Source organism: Triturus cristatus, chromosome 1_2 (assembly GCF_964204655.1).
Source record: "Triturus cristatus chromosome 1_2, aTriCri1.1, whole genome shotgun sequence".
Classification (NCBI taxonomy): Eukaryota; Metazoa; Chordata; class Amphibia; order Caudata; family Salamandridae; genus Triturus; species Triturus cristatus.
This window is the reverse complement of record NC_140580.1, coordinates 786814220-786834016: the sequence shown is the minus strand read 5'-3', so window position 1 is coordinate 786834016 and position 19797 is coordinate 786814220. Positions and strand designations below refer to the sequence as shown.

At 45.1% G+C, this 19797-nt stretch overlaps 1 protein-coding gene across 3 annotated transcripts in view; it reads left to right on the top strand.

Annotated features, from left to right (window-relative positions):
- WRAP73 (WD repeat containing, antisense to TP73) overlaps positions 1-19797 on the top strand; it is a 486503-nt gene that overhangs the window by 267533 nt on the left and 199173 nt on the right. For 2 of the 3 annotated variants that reach the window (XM_085608852.1, XM_085608850.1), the window contains one exon: positions 12480-12566. The exons of the other annotated variant lie outside the window; for it this stretch is intronic. In XM_085608852.1, coding sequence (XP_085464978.1) covers positions 12480-12566 — 87 coding nt within the window. The remainder of the gene's footprint in view (positions 1-12479; positions 12567-19797) is intronic. 3 annotated transcript variants of the gene reach the window in all.

Sequence of the window (19797 nt, the reverse complement as noted above, 5' to 3'; positions counted from 1 at the left end):
TCGGAACTTGCAAAAAGAGTCAAGGACTCTGGTTCAGCCCACATACTATGGGGGGGGGGGGGACTTTAACATGGTTATGAATCCCGATCTTGATCGGTCGGGTGGCCCGACCAGACTGCAGACAGCTGCGGCTAAGACAATCAGGAGGGAAATGCTTTGTATGGCCCTTTCAGACGTGTGGAGAGTCCTCTATCCTGGGGAGGGGGGTTTTACGCACTACTCCGCTTATCATAACCTGCATACTCGTATAGATTACTGGCTGGCGTCTTCGTCGCTCATGTCGCAGGTCCGTGCGTGCCAGGTGTTGCCGCGCACCGTCTAGGATCACTCTCCCATAGTGCTCACTTTGGCTGCGCCCGGTAGGACTATCCCTTCTTTTGCGTGGCGGTTTCCCCCATACTCCCTCCTTGACCCCTTGTTTAAAGAAGAAATGGCAGAGGAGATCACAAAGTTCTTTGACACCAATTTAGGGTCGGTGGATAGTTTCCAAATGGTGTGGGAAACATTTAAAGTTTATATTAGAGGGTTGGCGATCGCTAAGCATTCTGGGGTGCTGCGATCTATCCGGCAGAGGTTAGCATCACTGGAAAGCAGGCTGCTGGAAGTAGTTTGCGCAGCGGTCTGATGCGTCGGAAGTCATTGCAGAAGAGCTGAAGGCGCTGCTGGCAGAATACCACGACGCGGCTGATGCGGAAGTGCTGCATCTCGAGAAGAATGCTACTGCCAGAGTGTATGGTGAAGGTGAGAGGCCCAGCTCCGTACTAGCCAATATACTAAAAGCGAGTAGATGCAGGGTGGCGGTCACTAAAGTACGATCGGATGAAGGAGCGATGTTGACTGACGAGGCGGACATTGCCGCGCGCTTTCAATCATATTACGCTAACCTGTATGCATCTCAACAGGCCAATATGGACGACCGCATACAAGACTATTTAGATCATATCCAGCTACCCTTCCTCTCAAATGAGCACAGGGTATTTTTGGCCCTACCTATAGAAAGAGACGAAATTCTTGAGGCGCTGGCGGGTATGAAGGCAAATAGTGCTCCTGGGGCGGACGGCCTCACGGTAGCTTTCTACTGCTCCTTTATTGATTTACTGCTTCCGCATCTATCTACGCTGTTTGACGATCTGTGCGTCACCGGCCATATGCCTCCCACCATGAGGGAGGCTATTCTGGTAGCCATCCCCAAGCCAGGCAAAGATTTGGAGGAGTGCAGTTCGTATCGACCACTATACTTTCTGAACGTTGACACTAAACTATTCGCGAAAGTGTTGGCCATGCGACTTGCGCTGCTCACTCCGGAGCTGGTCGCTCCGGAGCAGGCGGGGTTTGTGCCGGGCAAGAACCTCACGTACAACCTTAGGACGGTGTTTGGTGTACTGCAGCATGTTCGACAAGACTCGAGGGCTCTTGCAGTCTTCCTTGATATGGAGTAAGCTTTTGACTCGGTGGAGTGGCCCTTTATGCGACAGATCCTGACCAAAATGGGATTGGGCCCGTTTTTTTTGCAAATGATTGGGGTGCTGTATAAGGGCCCTACTGCTAGGATTAGACTGGGTGATCTGGTTACGGACGCTATATCGATTTCCAGGGGGACGCGTCAGGGCTGCCCCCTTTCCCCCATACTATACGCCTTGGTGGCTGAGCCGCTGGCTCGGGCCCTGAGTGAGTATCACAGCTTGAGAGGCATTGGCTTTCCATCGTATCGTATAGTGGTCTCTACATATGCAGATGTTACTTTGCTCTACGTCGGGGAGCCGGGGAGTAACTTGGCGCCAGTGCTGCGGGAGGTCGTGCAGTTTGGGGCACTGTCTGGGTTAAAGGTCAACTGGAACAAGTCCATTGCATTCCCGCTGACGTCGTCCACTGCTCCGTTTGAAATGGAGTACCCACTGCAGTGGTCGGACGATGCTGTCAGATACCTTGGGATCCAACTGCACAGGGATTCTGATGTAGTTTTCACTGAGAACTATGGGAGGGCCATTAATAAATTGGAGGAAGACGTGGAAACGTGGATCGGAACTCCCCCTTTCGCTTATGGGTCGGATATCCATCGCCAAAATGGTAGTGTTGCCCCGATTTTTATTTTTGTCCTCCAATATCCCAATAGTTCTGCCGCGTACCTTTTTTGCTAGGCTAACTCAGTCTCTGGTACGGCTGGCGTGGGCGGGGAAGCAAGCCCGTGTGAGTTGTAGCGTCCTGACGCTGCCGTACCACATGGGGGGCCTAGGGGCACCCAATATGGAATTATATTACAGGATTGCACAGGCGCATGCCTGGGTACATGGCGAGGACGCGATTCCATACCTAAAACTCGAGAGGCTGTTTGCAGCTCCTCTCCCGTTACCCGCGGTCATATTTGAGACAGCCGATCGTAGAACTGGTTTCTTAGATTCATTAAATGCTACTTGGCATGCATGGCACTGGCTGTTTAGGCAGACTGCGGGGGCGCTGCTTTACTCTCCGGCCATGCCTCTTGAATGGGCGGTGTGGTTGTCCCCTTGCAGGGACAGTGGCGTTGTGCGGTCCCTGCGGGGATTAGGCATACACTTGTTGGGTGACTTGTTTCAGGATGGTATCGCTAAAACGTGGGAAGACGTGGTGTCGACATCGGAGACCTCCACTCCGCTAGAGCGATTTCAATTTCATAGGGTCAGAGGCGCATGGCGACAACACCTAGGCGAGGATATGGCCGAACCTCCTGAGGTTCTGGAATTATCGTATCTAATCAAGCACAAAAACCCTCGTAGGATGATGTCCAAGTTATATTGCTTGGCGATGTCGCAGAGATCCCAGAAATATACTAAAGCCCGATTGGCCTGGCAGGGGGACCTGGACACGGTGATAGACGATGCCATGTGGTCATATTGCTGTGCAGGTATACGTCGTATTTCATTGCATGGCAAGCATAGACTTGTACACTTCAAATTCATAAACAGAGTATATTATACGCCGGAAAGGCTGCACAGATATGGCCTGCGCGAGGGGTCGGCATGTGAAAGGTGTGCACACCCAGATGCAGACTTCATGCATTTGGCGTGGTACTGCCCCGGCGTAGGCAAATGTTGGGAGGTTATATTTCAACAGTTTGGAGAGATAGCGGACTTGGAATTAAATCTGGATCCAGCGGTGGCACTGCTGGAACACTCGAGGGGGCTCCCAAAGGCAGCGCGTAGACTAGTAGACATGGGCATGCTGATCGCCAAGAGCAGGGTGGCTATATGTTGGATGCGGGGCCCCTTGCCCCCGTTGGCGCAGTGGAAACGAGACGTGCTCTATTGCTGTATGCAGTCGGAGACGTTTAGCGAACGGCTGCCTCCGAGAAGAAGACCTAAGAACTTTTGGGGACTGTATGCTGAATACCTCAGGAGGGGTGGCACGGGGGAGAAGCCTAGGGTTGGGGAAGCAGAAGAACCGGCCCTGGAGGCGGCGGTTGCTGGTCCGAACTGAGATGAGTTCTATGACGTCTGATGGAGCTCCGAATATTGCTGTATAGAGGGGGGCATGCGTCTCAGGGTACAGTTTGAGAAGGTCATAAAAGGTCATCTGGTACTGTTTAATTGTAAACGTTCTGGTTAGATATCATAGGCCTGTTAAAGAGCGTGGCATGCCAGGAATGGCATGTGTGTGGGTGCCTTGGGAGCAGCTGCCAGGATTTCTTGACGGGAGCGGGTGGGGGGGGGGGTTGATGGTAAGTTTTATGTGTTGATTTAAGAAGAACACTTGGTACCCCCTACCAGGGAACAGACTATGAGGAATGGCGAGCTGGGCTACACTTCTTGATAGAGATGTCAACTTACTGCATAAGAGGACAGTGATGCCCAGCCCCCGGGATGTGGGATAAGCTGCGTTGGGTAGTGCCCATCAGTAATGAAACTGCCGGCCTCCGGGTTGTAGGCGAGTAATAGTGTAAGCCTGAGTGATTTTTCATAAAAAAATAAAAATAAAATTAAAAAAAACATACCTAAAACAAATTTGTATCTCCAGTAAGCGATGCACTCAGGCATCTTAATTTATCTGCTAATAGTCATAATTAAAACAGTACAAGTACATGCAAATACATACAGTATACAGGACAGAGGAAAAAGCCAAAAATGCACAACATGGTACATAGTATAAGGAAACAGTTATATAGCAAAAAGAACCAATTTCTCTAGAAGGGGAAACCTTTCTCCTGAGGATCCACATGGCGCCCCAAAATTTAGCAACTGAAATGGCATGCAATGGACGGCAGTCCGTTCTGAGGGTGCAAAGGGCAATCAATAGTGCCTACGCACGCCTAGCTTCCAACCAAGTACAGCAAGGGCAGGAATAAGCAGGCCATACACACAAAAACAAAAATACATGAGGAACACTTTCCTTAGAACAGTTTCAAGCAGGACATTAAGCTTCAACCCTGTTCAGCCATTTGGAAGTGAACGCTCTCAACGGTTGAACTCCCACTCTGAAATAGAAATATAATTTCCTGTCCACGGGCACAGTCACTTCGTCCCAAAACAGCTGATAACAACAGGAGAACTTAACCTCAAGGATTTCACTTGACAGTTTGGTACGAGCAGCCTTTTATTGGCCAGTGTATGAACCCAATACCACTGTTTCAGTGCGTGCTTGGGCAGAAAGTAGGTGACAGCTGGTCACTCCCATAATTCAGGCAAACCAAGGGAGTTCAGTGTCTGCTTAATATTCGAGAGCCACAGAACCATGGACAAGTGGTTAGCTTTTATTACAACCTGGAGAGCTGCAACGTAGTGGGCAAGTTCTGGATTAGTCCAGAGATGCCTCCAGTACAAAAGAGCTCGCAGTCTAACTTTGCTCGCCAGCCTCTTATTTTATTTATTTACTTTAAAGATTTTATATAGCGCTGGCTAGACCCGGAGGTATCAGAGACCTTTACATGAGTATCAGACCATAATTTCAGGTTACATCGTTACAAAGGTTACACAGTTATTAGAGCCTGGCAACATAGTGACAAGAAAGGTTGTGACAAACAAAAAGGACATATATACGTAAGGGAAAAAGCAGGCAAGGGGAGAGATTCAGGGGAGGGGGGGTAAGAGCAGGGGAAGAAGACAGAGAATGGAGGAGGGAAAGAGGAGGGGAGGGTGAGAGACACAGCATGGAAAGAGGAGGGGGAGGGTGACGGGGACACAAACCGGTAGACGAGTCAGAGCTGCGTCCAAAGTCCAGTAAGCTGTGATCCCCAGGGAAGTGGTATCATTTCCCCATCTCTGTTGCGAGATGCTCCCTATACGCAGTGGACTCTCTCAGAGGGGTCTCTGAGACTCCAAGGCCTACATACTGGATCCTTCCCCAAAAAGGGGAGAGGGAGTGCTTTGGCAAGGGGTGCCATACCATACCTCAACTGTGAGTGGCTCCCTAGGCGCAGTGGACTCTCTCAGCGGGTTCGCTGAGACTCCAGAGTATAAATATTGGATCTTTCCCCAACAAGGGGAGAAGGAGTGCTTAGTCAAAGGGCACAAAAGGACAGGGGGCTAGGCGGTGTAGCGGGCAAGGGGAAAGATTCAGGTGAGAGGGGATAGGAGCAAAGGAAGTAAGACAAAGAAAGAAAGAGTGCTAAATGGGAACAGATAGATAGATAGGAGACAAGGAAAAAGCAGAGTTACAGAAATGCAATTGGAGGGGGGGGGGGGAGACAGGGAGAAAAACTGTGCCCAAAGTCCGGCTGGGTAGGTGACGGTCCGGTCAGGGGATGAACCAAGGCCGATCTCCTTAATAGCTGAACAAAGCGGCTAGATCCGAAGGTGTCAGAGCGCTTTACATAAGGTTCCACATAGTTGCAAACTTACATCAGTTACAAGTTACCAATAAAAACATTTAAGGAGCATCGAAGAAAAGGAAAGTGGAGTGAGAAGGGAAAGGGGGTAAGGGGAAAAAGGAGTAGGGTATAGATACGACGGAGAGACGAAGGGAAAGTCTGCCCAAAGTCCGGCTGGGTAGGTGACGGCCGAGGGGGAATCCGCTGCCTATTTCCTCTTCAGCTATCGGGCAGCTCCACCGGCATTGGTCAAATAGCTAGGTCTCAACAGAAAAACATTAAAGGGATAGAAGGCAAGAAGAAGGGAGCGTAGAGGGGGAAGTGGGTAGGGTGAAGGGGTAGGAGGGAGATACGACCGAGACGAAGGAACGTCTGCCCAAAGTCCAGCTGGGTAGGTGATGGTCGAGGGGGGATCCACAGCCCATCTCCTCTTCAGCTAACGGGTAGCTCCACCGGGCATCGGTCAAATGGCAGGGTCTCCACGGTCGAGGGAAAATTCGAAGAGTAAATGTCCTAGGGGGGGGGGAGAGGGGATCAAGGTCAGGTGAGGGATGTGGATAAGATCAGGTCAATGGCCAGTTCTATTGTCCAGTAGTGGTGGAGCATCGTGGAGAGACCAACTGAGGCGGCCATCTTGAGGTCAGACAGGGGGGTTTTGACCTTGGTGTTCAGTTCAGTCGGTCCTCAAAATTCTCAATGACTCAAAAGCATAGGGGTTGCAATCAATGCAGTGAAGCGGCAGGAGGACAGGGCCAGTGTCCGCATGTCTTCAGAGGGGGTGAGTGATGCCTCCAGAGTCATTCTCGCATAGTCAGGGAGCAAATCAGGGTCATCCCTGTAGGTCTGGACAGTAGATACAATTTCCGTTCTATTATGTGGCATTTACGCCGGTGATGCAAAACGGGGGGATTCCTTTATGATGTTGCTTAAACCCCAGGCACCAATCTACTGCAGCTGCCATTTTGGAACCAGGTGCATTTCTAAAGAGGCACTCCATACAAACATCATTGCCCAAAAGATCTAGATGAGGGCATGGACAGGAGCCCCCAGCCTCCCGGGATCACCCTCGCGACTCCCGTTGCACCCGATGATGGGATGAACCGGGCACTACCTTATGGCAGAATCAATCGAGAGCATACTCTTACTTCCATGTCCACGAAAAGTGTATACAAGGGAGCACTGGACGGAACGTAGACGATATTTCTCAGAAATGTATTTCCAGCTCTTACTAATTCCTCAACATTGGAGAAGCCCTGCAGTTCCGCCCCTTAGTGAGCCGAACCCAGTACCTTGGCCTCATATATGCAGAGCGCAGGTACAATAGGTTTAATAAAAGAAGCGCAATGCTCTTTAAGAATTGTATCTGTGTGTTTTATAACCACTTTGTTGACATGCGGTTTCAGGACATACCTGCAGAAAATGTCAGATCCAGGTAGGTAAGCAAGTCCACCTTATCAAGAGATACCCCCCACCCTCCTAAAACTATACTCCTTCTGTGCGCTTTGTGAGGATCAAACAACATTAATTTGGTTTTAGATGTGTTGATCTCCAAATCACGAGCAAGGCAAAACTTGTCAAAACGAGTCACAAGTGTCTGTAGCCCGCTTGGAGTTTGAGAGATCAATAATATGTTGTCAGCAAATAAAAGGATCGGAGTTTTGACCTTCGTGAGCAGGGGGGCATTCGTATAAACCTGGAACAAAAAAATCCAGTTTTGTTGATGTATAATGAACACCGCTTTGGCGCCAGTACACAACCCTTCTGGACGCCTTTAGAAACTGAAAGCTTATCAGTCAACTGATAAGATCTGTCTTCTTTTTTTATGGATGGGTAATACTATAGCACCCCTCCAAGAATCGGGGATGAGAGACCCTCAACAACAGCACTGGCAATAATTAGATTATATTGAGGCCAAGCCTCCATATCAGTTACCAATATATTTACTGAGATGCCATCCGGCCCTGCTCTGCGTATCTGCTTTTAGAGATTGGATTATGTCTGACATATCAAATAAAGGTTTGGGATGATTCAAGGGAGGTGAAGCCAGAAAAACGTCCTGGATAGTGCTTATAGCATCATCACAGTATAACATCTGAAAGTAGTCAGTCAAATCTGAGGGAGCAACATTGTTAGTGGGTTCCAAAACAGTGGAGGTGCCACCCTTAGAGATCAGTGACCAAAAGTTAGAAGAGCCTCTGTCAAAAATGGGCATCTTTAAGTTCACTCCTCCTTTGCTCTTCCCAACTCTTTACCATTAGCTATGGTCCCCTTGTAGGCTTTCCTAATCAAAGGGATGCATGCAACATCCTTAGCTTTAATGGCCTTAGCCAAAGAGTGTTTAAGCTCATGACATTCCTTATTGAACCATAGACAATTTTTTGTGGAACAATTTCTTTTAGGTGTGCTGGATATAGTAAAGGGAGCTGAAATACACACAAAGAAAGCCTTGTGAATAAGAGTAATTTGATCTACCGTGCAGATATGGCCTCCCTCAATTTGTGAAAGGACTTCTTGAAGATTGTTGCTTATAGCGAATAAGATGTCTGGGCGAGCTACCACTTGACACCACTTTAGAAAGCGCATATCAGTGTAGGAAAACGAGCAAGGATCAAAACGAAAGTTATTACAAAGAGCCAGTGTGGTCAGGGACAAAGGATTTTGAGAAGTCCTGGTGCTGATTTATCCTGGCTGTCCTTGGTGCTGAAGTGGGAGCTGCGGGCAAGCTGGTTTTACTGCTTGCATGGTGCAAAGTTGACCATGTGCCACTGCTGGGGTTGGATGAAAGTATTGTGGCGTTCCCTGAAGTTGCAGCATCGAATAAAGGTGGTGGTTGCTGGACTAGCCACCAACAAGGCGCAGCAAGATGCTATTTCGAAGTCTGGAGGAAAACGGTAGCTGCCTGAAACTTGCTGGAGGCTAGGACTTAATTTCCCACAATGCACTAGACCATCTATATTTGGGCGATGCCTCGGATGGCTTGATGGCCAGCGAGTCTTAGGTTCTGGTGCATTTTTACCTTTGGACTGTAGGGGACTAAGTCCACTAATCCAAGCGAGTGTGGATGTTTCTGTGGTTCTTAAAGGGGTCCCTCTGTCCCGGAGAACCAGTGTTTGGTCCGGTCATTGTCTTGCAGTTCCAGGAGGGTTGGCTCAGGTGTAGAGTATCACACCTTTCATTTTCGCAACTCCTGTTGTTGCAGACTTGGGTCTCTTCTGTCTCTGTTTTCTGCAACTCAAATCAAAACGAAGGTTTTGGTGTCAGGGGGTAACCCCTAAATCCTAGATTTAGGGGCTTTAGGGGTGTGGGTGCAAATGGCCAGTGGGCTACTTGCCCCAGCGGCTAATCCACCCCTGAAGTGACAACATATGGGGGTTTGTGTCACCTTTTCTACCCAGAACCCTCTATTCTGACACTTTTAAAAGTGGCAGAAAACTTTCTTAGCTGGACGGACCCAGTAGCACACCCAAGAGGTGAGGCTAGCCTTCTGGGGGTGTATACCTTCTGATTGCATAATTTGCCTGCCTGCCCAAAAGCAAATGTGCCTGGGGCAGGGGGAGGGTTCCTCCTTTGGGACGCAGTCTGGTTGCATATCACAAGCGGTGTAAGCTTTATTGCTCACCACAATGGAGTACCACTTCACTAGCCAGCCTGTCAGGGTGGGAGGTGTGACCTTCTTCCCGTCCAGGCTATAGCTTTTGACTCTGGGAGGGTTCACACCTCTTGGCAGATGGTCAGATCCCTGTCTTAGTGGCAGCAGCAGCGGGCTGCAGCCAGAGCACAGGAAAAACTGGGGCAACCTGGAGGACAACCTCTAACGTAGCCACCTGGGTGCATGCTACATTGACTTTGGCATGAGAATCGTCCCCAGGGTGATGAGGGAAGTTGTTTGATACCAAACATGACACATTTCGCCGGTACCATAATGGAACTGGCAACCTGGGGGGGTGCCAACCCATGTTATCCTATGAACCTCTGATCACTTATAGTAGCCTTTAATAGAAAAGGCTATGATAGAGACATATAAGCTTGCACTTAAGTCTTCATCTTTAATATAATGCATCCTGCCTCCTGGGCTTTGGAGGCATCTCTTAGGGGCGACTGAACAGGGCCGGCTTTAGTGCTGGTGGCGCCCTGTGCGACAATATTTGTTGGCGGCCTCCCAGTGACCACCTCCACCACGGATTCTCTCACTAGCACCCTTTAACAGTGACCAAGTCACCATAACCATACTCTCTCAGATGCTTTGAATTGGTTATATAGTGCCACTCATACCAGTGTAGGGTGTCAGAGCACTTTGCATCACACACACATTACACAGAGACAATCAATCATACGTGTGTAAATCAGTGAATAAGAAATGTTACATAAGCCAAAGGACTGAAAGTGTAGGAGTCGCATGTCATCCATACTGGTAGGCTGTATAGTTTAAGAGTGCTTGGTGTGGAGAAGCACAAACGCAGAGTCGAAAAAGAAACCACATAGTTGGGAGTTTTCTGTAATAATAAGAATCGATTTCTAGCCAAATTAACCCTTTTTGCAGCACTTATCAATGTTCTAATAAGGTATACTTTGCAGTGTGTATGCAGTTCTGGGATGAAAGTTAATAGCTCACTATTCTATATTAGGACTTTAAGTTATAAATTGCAAGTAACAAAAGGATGTCTCTTTTGAAAGCAGTAACCTCTTGATCTGTTTACATCATATGCACTCTGTAACTACTTGGTAAACGTTCTTTGCAGCAGGCATATTAACCCTCTGCACTAACTTCACCTAAGTCAAAACCTCAACTATACAAAATGCTGATCTCTCTCCAGGAAGATAATTAATCACACGAGTTTTCTTGACACTTATGTGAGGCCTGGTAATTGCTGGTGGAAAGAAACGCTGCAGCAGGTGCTTCAAAAGCTTAATATACTTTCAAACATGGCGCCGCCAGGAATCCAGCATCCGGTGCGGTGGCACCGGTCGCACCGCCCAAAAGCCGGCCCTGCGACTGAACTATATAAAAAGTAGTGCATTGGCCTTGCCACACATGATGAGGGCAAAGTCCAGTTCGAGCAGCAGTTTGCACTTCTCCTTGTCTGCAATGGCAGGACTGCTGACATTTGCTTAGTTGGGTCATTTAGAGTGGCACAACAGGGTTTTAGGCACTGGTCACCCCTTTAACTCCCATACCCAGTGTACCACTGGTACTATTTACCAGGGACTTATAAAGGGGTTGAAGTCCTTGTCAGTTGGGGTTACCAATGTCCTTGTATCACTTTTTGGGAGAGAGTACTTGCGCTGGGGCATGGGCAGCAGGCTCCAGTGCACTTTCAGAGTCCTACTCATCAGCATTGGGGCAAAAAGTGGGGGCAGGAGGTGGCCATACAAAAAGGGTACTTTCCTACACCTAGTTTACACGACAGTTCTACCTTCTAACTTGGTCTTTGTTGTGGTAGTCAAAAACAGGTTTGAGACTGGCGCTGAAATGCGTTCTGCTGAAGCCTTGAAATTTGGCCTTAAAAGAGCAATATGGATGAACTTGAAAACTACAACTGCCAATGCCTTAGTCACTGGACACTCTTTGCCTCCTTTTACCGCTCTTGAATCTTACATTGGGACTTAGTCACTTTTTGTTTTAGAGGTAGAACACATGCAGTGAGAGGCTGGATGGCAGACTGTTACTGCCCAGAGATTAAAAACAAAAAATGTAATTAATCATGGTTCCTAAAAAGCAAAAAGCTGAGGGAAAACGTGAAAAAGTGGATTTTGCTACCAACGTTTATACAATAGCAGAGTGAAAATATTCCAAAAACTATCAAATAGAGTTTTCTGAGAACTTCACATGATGTTGGATATCGGGCACGTCAAGATTTGTAAAGTATGGGTTTGAAAGGAATCTTTTTCTGTTAAGACACACCGCAAATATAATTTGGAAACGGTTGAGACTCAGAGAGAAAGAACATCGTGCATTCATCCACAACGGCTTTCCCACAATATACCATGTTTTGCTTTTAGCAGACAGTCGTAAGAAATTCATTCAATTATATTTCAGATTAAGTTCTACATGCTTTTTTTGGTTTTTCTATGATGAGTTTTAACATAATGGAAAACAAAACAGATTTTAAGTTTTGCTTTGAAAAAAAGTGTGTCCTCTGCAAGGTTAGTTTGATTTATATGCTGAGTTGTTGGTTTATAGTTCACTACCCTCAAACGCTGGGGTCTATAATGTTTCTAACAGGGGAATCTATTTTTCTACCACTAATGTCACTTTAAAGCATTTCGAAGCTATGCAGTATCATTTAACTGTATACAAAGGAAGAAAAAAAGACGTTCTTTAGTTTTTTTTTTATCAATGTTTTTACTTTAAGCTGAATGGAGACTTGGCCTGAAGGCTCCAAATTTGATACTTTCCACGTTATACCACACATTTACTGAAAGGTTCTTACAATACTCCGACGCACGTGGCCCAAATACCATAGCCCTACTCTCAAATGATTGCATGAATAGACGTTCAAAGAAAATGTAAATGTGCACAAGCTGGAAATTATTGGCCCTTAGCTTGATAAGTCTGTGCTTCGACTTGAAAGGCAGTTGTGCATCATGTTTTTGGTCTACTGAGGTTTGTGAAACATTTACGGTATTATAGCTTAAGTGTCGGCCAATAAAACTTCTAAAAGTCACACTACATCTTCTCTCCTGTTCTCTCCTTTCCAAGCACTTTGACTCCGAAACCCAGGATCTGGCTGGGATTGAATGGTCTCCCAACGGTTGTGTCTTAGCAGTGTGGGATACTTGTCTGGAGGTATGTGAAGCACTACATTTCTTGATAAGCAAATGTGTGATAGAAATTATGCATTACATTCATGTTATTTACTTTTTTTTTTTAACGCTTTCAACCTTTGCCATGGCACCATCTGAGTGCGTTTCATGAGACTCGCAGAACAGTCACTTGATAGGTTAAGTTGTTTGTTGCAGTTTGGTTGTGTGTGGTTGGTAAAGTTTGAACAGAGTTTGGTTTCGAAATGGGGTGGCTTTCGTTTTTATGAAAGTAAATGAGTGAAAGGCCAAAGGACCTTTCGGTTTCCCTCTTGAAAGGTGGAGGGGAGTTGATAATTAATAGATTGCCCATGGCATGGTGCTTGCTATATAAACATATCATAATCCAGATCGGTGTCCTGTGATGCATTAATGTGCCCAAGAGTGCCTGTTAAGTTTATTTTATCCGCCTTTCTTAGAGTATATATGTCGATGTGGTGTGTGAATGTAATGTTGATTTGGAAATTTGTTGCCAACTATATGGCATGTGTGCCTATTTCTATGTATGTTGATGAGGTAGGAGGTTCAATTCGAACAATAGTGTTGTGTTATTGTTGCAAATAAAGGCCTTTAATGTCCCGTGAAGGCCCAAATATGGGTAATAGGGGTGTGTTGGATGCTTGTGTGAAAAGTGGACTATAATGTACTGATTACCTGGTTGTTGCTTTTGGGTGATGAGTGTAGACAGAAAAAATGACAATTTTTCTAAACCAGAGTTGTTTTCTACAATAATGTATTGCTGGGAGATGCCTCCTAAGGTGATGATAATCCTGTAGAAGACCAGGCAATTATTCTGGGTAGGCATACATATTAGTCGAAGTATGTTAAGCTGTTCTATATAATATCTTGTTTATAGACAACATTGCACACTTTGTAGAATAAATGTGTCTTGCTCAGCCCGCTCTAAGGTCACCGTTTGTCACTGCTCAGTGCCTTGCCCCACTATTGCCCAGAAGCCTGTTTTGTCTGGAACTCCTTCACTTGTGGACATTTATCAGGGAAATATAGTTGTTGTGGTTGCAGCCTTATCACATGTATCTTCCCCCAGGAGGCCAACATCTGTGACCACAATCTTACAATTCCACCAGGACCATTCTCCGCTGTCTCCCAATTCCCGGATATAGCAAAGAATCTGGAACATCCTCTCATGGAACATGGCGGCACTTAAATCTAAGCTGGAAGACCCCAATTGGGGAACTTTTATTGATACGTTTGATATCTGTATCTTTCAAGAGACATGGTGTGTGGAGCCAGTATATAGGTGAGGGTTCACCACCTATTTTTGCCCAGCATCTTTAGGTGGTAGGGATCGACCTGCAGGAGGCTTGATCGTGTGGTTTAAAAATTCGCTAACCCTCCGTATTACGAGGCTTGATATTAATTTACAAGATGTTACGGGTATGTTTTTAATTTGTACAACAGGCCCAGTGGGGTAAAAATAATATCGAATACTTGTGTATTCTACAAAAATACTTAGATACCCTTCCATACAATGATAGGTTAATTTTTGACGGAAACTTCAAGGTCACTTTCAAACCCTATGGCACCTAGCCTCTTAAACTAACCGAAAAATAAGATGCAGCTTGGGGCGTCCCTCAGCTAGATCTGTGGCCCTCTTGCAAGATGTTCTCCCATTGCTGATCAATTGATGAGCCTAACTCTTCACTTTGGCCTCAGGGCTTGTAATGGTAGGTCTCGTCTGACCACAGTGGTGCCCATACTTTTAAGCTTGCATCACAAAAGAGCTACATTGATTATTTATTCCTGTCCCTACCGATATGGCCATTCCTCACAGACATGGTAGTTGAGCGCCACGACAGCGACAACAATGCTCTACATCTGTCTTTAAGTGAGCTAAAATCTACTGCTCACCACTGTGCTTCCCCGAATATTGGGGCTGCCCTGTCCATTTCGAATAATAAGCACTCCCTAAAATGGGAGGCTGTTTGTAAGGACCCAAAATTGGTGTCCCAGATATATGATCGGGTGGCTGATACCTTGGATGCACTGTACACCGTGAGGTCGCCACCTTTTGATTATAGTTTTATTACATTCCATGAAAGACCTTTCAGGTTCCTTAAAGCTTCACTTAGTAAAGATGCCCGCAAGACCCATATGGTTCATACCTATTGTACCTTTTTCAATTCCAGTTGAAGGAACTCCAGAGGTGTCCTTATACAAAGTTTAAAAACAGGAAACAGGCAAGACATTGTTGGCACGAGGAAGGAGTATAAAGAGGCACTTCATCAGGCCAAAATTCATTTGGAACAAGAGATATGGGAATAGTTGGTAGCTGTTAAGGCAGGGGATGTAAATAATCCTGGCAAATCGTGGCTCACGGCAGGTGGAATGCTACCACCATTGTCGATTTATAATTTACGGCCACAGACCTGAGTGGATCATTTCCAAAAAATGGATGGAGGCAAGCCCAACCCAGAGAATATACAATCGAGCAATGTCTTATGTCTTCCCATCGATGAAGGTCCCCCTCTATCTTTCCAGTAAAAAGATGTAATGACGGCACTTATGACACTTCCAGCACATAAAGCTTCTGGCCCAACTCCCTTTCTGGGGACCTGTTGAGATCAGAACCTCTAATCTGGGCCACATATTTTCAGCTTCTGTTCCATTCTATTATTGCAGGTGGCCCGACCCTTAGCTCTTGGTTGATTGCAGAGATTGTCCCGATTCACACAAAAAAGGGTCGAAAGAAGACCTGGGGACCTATGGGCCCATCAGCCTAATCAACACGTCTCAAACTCTTCTGTCATCTCATACTGGATCAGCTACTTCATTGGGCCAAGGACAACTCTATTTTCTCAGAGCTCCAGGCCAGGCGGGATTCAGGAATAGGGTCAGTACGGTGGTTCAAATCTTCCCTTTGTGTGCCCTATGTTGGAAAAGTCTCCCTAGACAAGGGCCATTTGTATGTGGTCTATGTTAACCTGAAGACCGCTATAGATTCCATTTCTAGGGCTAAGTTGTGGGACGTTCTGGAAAAGACAGGTTCTCCCTGCAATATTTTGTTTGTCCTTATTAGGTTGCATTCATTCAGTATTGACAGAGTTAGGTATGGCAACTGTGGTGAGCTCACAGACCCTTTCTAGATTGAAATTGGTGTACAGCAGGGTTGTGTTGGCCCCAACACAGTTTATTCTTTATATTAATGATTTAGTGCATGCACTTGATTTCCCTGGATACGATGCACCCAAACTTGGCCCTCATAAAATTGTGATGCTACTTCGCAGTTGACACACTTTTAATTTCTAAAACCCTGTGTGGTCTGCAGGCACTACTTGATCGCTTTTTAATTTTCTGCAGCGATCGTGGTCTTGAACTAAATATTAATAAAACAAAATTCATGGTTTTTAATCCTTGTAAATCTGTTAGAGCAAAAATCGTGGTGTAGGGTGTAGCTCTAGAAAAAGTGCAGGAGTTTGTGTATTTTGGGGTCTGTTTGAATACAAAAATGAGTTAGTCCACACACATCAAGAGATGCTCACTAAAACTGCAAGAAGAAGCTGGCGCTGTAGCCAAACTGTGCAAAAGGGCCCATGCGTAGTCTTTAGAACCAGTGGTGGAGATTTACAATATCAAAGCAAAAAGCACAGCCATGTATGGCGTAGGCCTGTGGGGGGATGCCAAGAGTGATGAACTTAGCAAAACTGAAAATAGGTTTGTGAGAGCATTCTTAACCTCCCAGAGAGTGCCCTTCAACTCCCCCCAACTCCTGGATTTGCATATTGTCCCTAATAATCAATTTGTGTCATTCTATTTTGTACTGGCACAGAGTTTGGTTCACAGATGAATTAGAACCCGACAGAGTTGTGATCAGGGCTCTTCTTAAATCTCCGGGTTTCGAGAGGATTGCTTGGTTCACCTATATTAAAGCCACACTGTATTAGATAGTCTTGCCTTTGCTTTGGGATACCCATGTCATGGCAATACAAGTCCCTCGCTCCTTGTTCAAAGAACGACTAAAGGAGTATCTGTGGTTGAGGGATCTGAAATGTGTCAAAGCAATTAGTCTCACTGATTATTTTTTAGACATCAAGCTCTTCCCCGCCTATGAATCATTTTTTTACATTCTCCCAGTTCCCATTTCTCTGCAACTTTTTTTAAAATGGAGGTACGGGGGTTCTGCTGTTAAATAGTTACTGTATAAAATGGGGCGTGCAGTATTGAAGTTCTAATGTGTGTCCCTCATGTAATTCTGCGAAAGAAACTCTGCACTAATTCGCCTTTTTCTGTCCAGCCTATGAAAGACCATGAAAACTATGGCTGAGGCGACTATTTAATCTTTTGGGCTTTCGTCATTATGTTCATGCACTACGCACTTTACGTTCGGACATGAGAGAGGTAAATGTTGTTGAGATGACAAAATTGCTGCCTGGATCACACGGATGCGCAGTGTCAGTGTTGAAGCAGTGATGTATTAAAAGTGCACTTTCTTGTTTTACATTTTTATCTCGTAGATGCTGCTCCATCTCCTCTGACGTCTCCTCACTTTATTTAAATTTTTTCTCTCCTATTGTGGGATTGACGTTTATACAAGATTGCTGGTTTTTATTGTCTCTTTTTTTTTTTTTTTTTTTTTTTTTTTTATTTGGTTATTTGCTGTACTGTGTTTTATGGATCTTTGTATCCGAAATAAGCATTTTATATGATAGAGTAAATATTTTCTCCTGAAGTTAGGATGGGGGCAACAGTGAATGATGTGGTACCCGCACCTCATTAATCACATTTTTGCAATTGTTCATTGAAGGTAGAAAAAAATCAGACCTAGGCAGCAGTCTTCCATATCTGTCTTCTGGAAGTGGATCGCTGTGTTTCGTTAGTCTCTAACATTGTTCAAATGAATGTCAATGAAAGCAAGCTGCTAAAGGTGGGAGATAGTGAAGCATAGATTGCTTTGACACCTTACCATCTCGTCTGAACATAATCTCCATCCGTGTCCATTATCTCTATCCCGTCTCCTGTATAAGAAACATACGCCCCCCCTATGGAACCTTAACTGCCATTATCTTGGTTGGGTAAACCGCATCTAGCGAGTTCCGAAATCGACGTCTTCCTATAGACTGTTTTAAGTAGAAAAAGGAATTCCCAACCAATGGCAGCCTCCGGTGAATTATTTAATGGCCAAGAGTTTAATTTATGGTTGCCTTAGATCACTATGATCCCCTTGCCTAACTTGCTGAGGTGGAACGATCTTTGAATACACTGGCATTGCTATTAGGCGTAAGTTGAAGGGATATTAGAATCTTAAAGAGCATGTACACTTGAAAAATAGACCTGTCTGAGTACCTACCCGTTAGGAGAGAGGGGGCAGGGGGAGTCTCTTTGCTCTTCGTTATTCCCTTAGTCATGTATTTCACCTTCGAGCTTCTATGTATTAAATTTAAGGGATTTGTTGGCTACATTTCTCAAGAGACGTTTATCTCGTTGGAGAAAACAAAGAAAGACATTCCTGCAAGGTGCCCGACCCCAATTTTGCTACACCAGAGCACATTTAAACCTGCACTGTGTGCCTCCCAGATAGCAGCAATAGTGGACCGTGGTTTGGATTGTGCATCGATATTCATGAAATGTCAGCGCTTCACCCCACAGTAAGAATATATTCTTACACCTACTGCTTTAGGGACATATGTCATATCACAAAGTTTAGATTAAAGCATTATTGGGTGTTCTAGATTGCAATGTGATGAGATAATTGTATGCTACATAAATTATGCGTTCCGATGCAAAGGTGTTCATTGAGGGTGAAATGCAGTTTCCTCAGGGCCTCAACACCACTAAGGTTTATTAGCATTCTTCTTGAAACCACACAGAATGAAAAGAGGTCCAATTGGCTCAATTGGATCTGCTATAATCGGGGCCACTGCAAATAATCTATTCTGCGGCTTCAGCCCTTTCCGCATTAATATGGATTTGCTGGATTTGCCATGTAATCCATCTTCTGCTGCATAATTTGTAGGTTTTACCAAAAACAACAATTGTTTCTAGACCGAAACGAATCAGAAGTTGACAGGTCAACTTTCCATTGCCAATCGCTGTATTTGATTATTATATTGTTACTAATGAGCTGAAACCTTTGCCCATACAGTGCTAATTTATGTAAAAAAAGGCAAAATAATGCAGTAATGTCACAAAATGTGTTGCATTGCATCACATATTGTGCCTTTCCTCTGTTGTATGACCTGTTTTCTCTGGACTGAAGTTGTTGGGGGCTAGTCACTTGTTATTTGGTTGTTCAATACATTGAGCAGTTTTTAAAGGGTAAATTCCAAATCAATTACTTAAAGTAAGTTTCTGGATGCAAATATTGATTTGAAATGTTGAAAGCATTTTAGCAGTTATCAGCTTTCTGTTGCATTTCAAGTAAGAACTATTGTTTGATTGCACCAGCCCAGGGGTCTCCAACCTTTTGTTTCGTGAGAGCTACTTCTGCTCAAGGGAAGACTTGCAGAGCTACTAGCATATTTTATCTCTGTAATATAGTGACAAAACGTGTTCATATTACACTATGACTGCCATAAACAGGACTACCAATACTGACCAATAAGCATTTCAGGCAAGGTGACCAATAGAAATGCCAGGAAAATGTTAATTCATATTAAAAGCCTCCACGAGTAATGAATTAACATTCAAATCTTCACATGCCTTGTGGCACCAAGTACATAACCATAACAGTAAGTCTCCTCAACTCACACTCTACTGTCAATAGGCTATCAAATTTAATGTGTTTTAGAATTGCAATATTTTGTCTTTGTTAGCATATTAGTTATTAAAAATGCACATATTTTCCCATCAAATACCACCTTTCTCTTTTTGGCAAGCAAACTCAATTTTCCAGAACAAAACCTTTTTCAGAAAAAGACATTTTTTGTCTTCAAAAAACAGTTTTCATTAAAAAAAAAAAAATACAAAGTGCCCAAACATAAATACGTCATTTTCATCAAGCACTACCATGTAAAAGTTCCTCACATGGACAGATTCAGCTTCAAATGCTCCGGTATTACAATCACAGACCATAAGTGCTCACCATACCACAAAGAATGCCTGTGTTATGCTAATATTAAAACCACAATTATGCCAAAGCTACCACTATGCTAAGGCTGGACACCAGACCACCCAGGGTCCCCATCCTATTCCAGCCATGGGCATTATTATGCAAGAAGCTGTCACCATTCTGCCAGAGATGGCTAAAAGTATGCCGG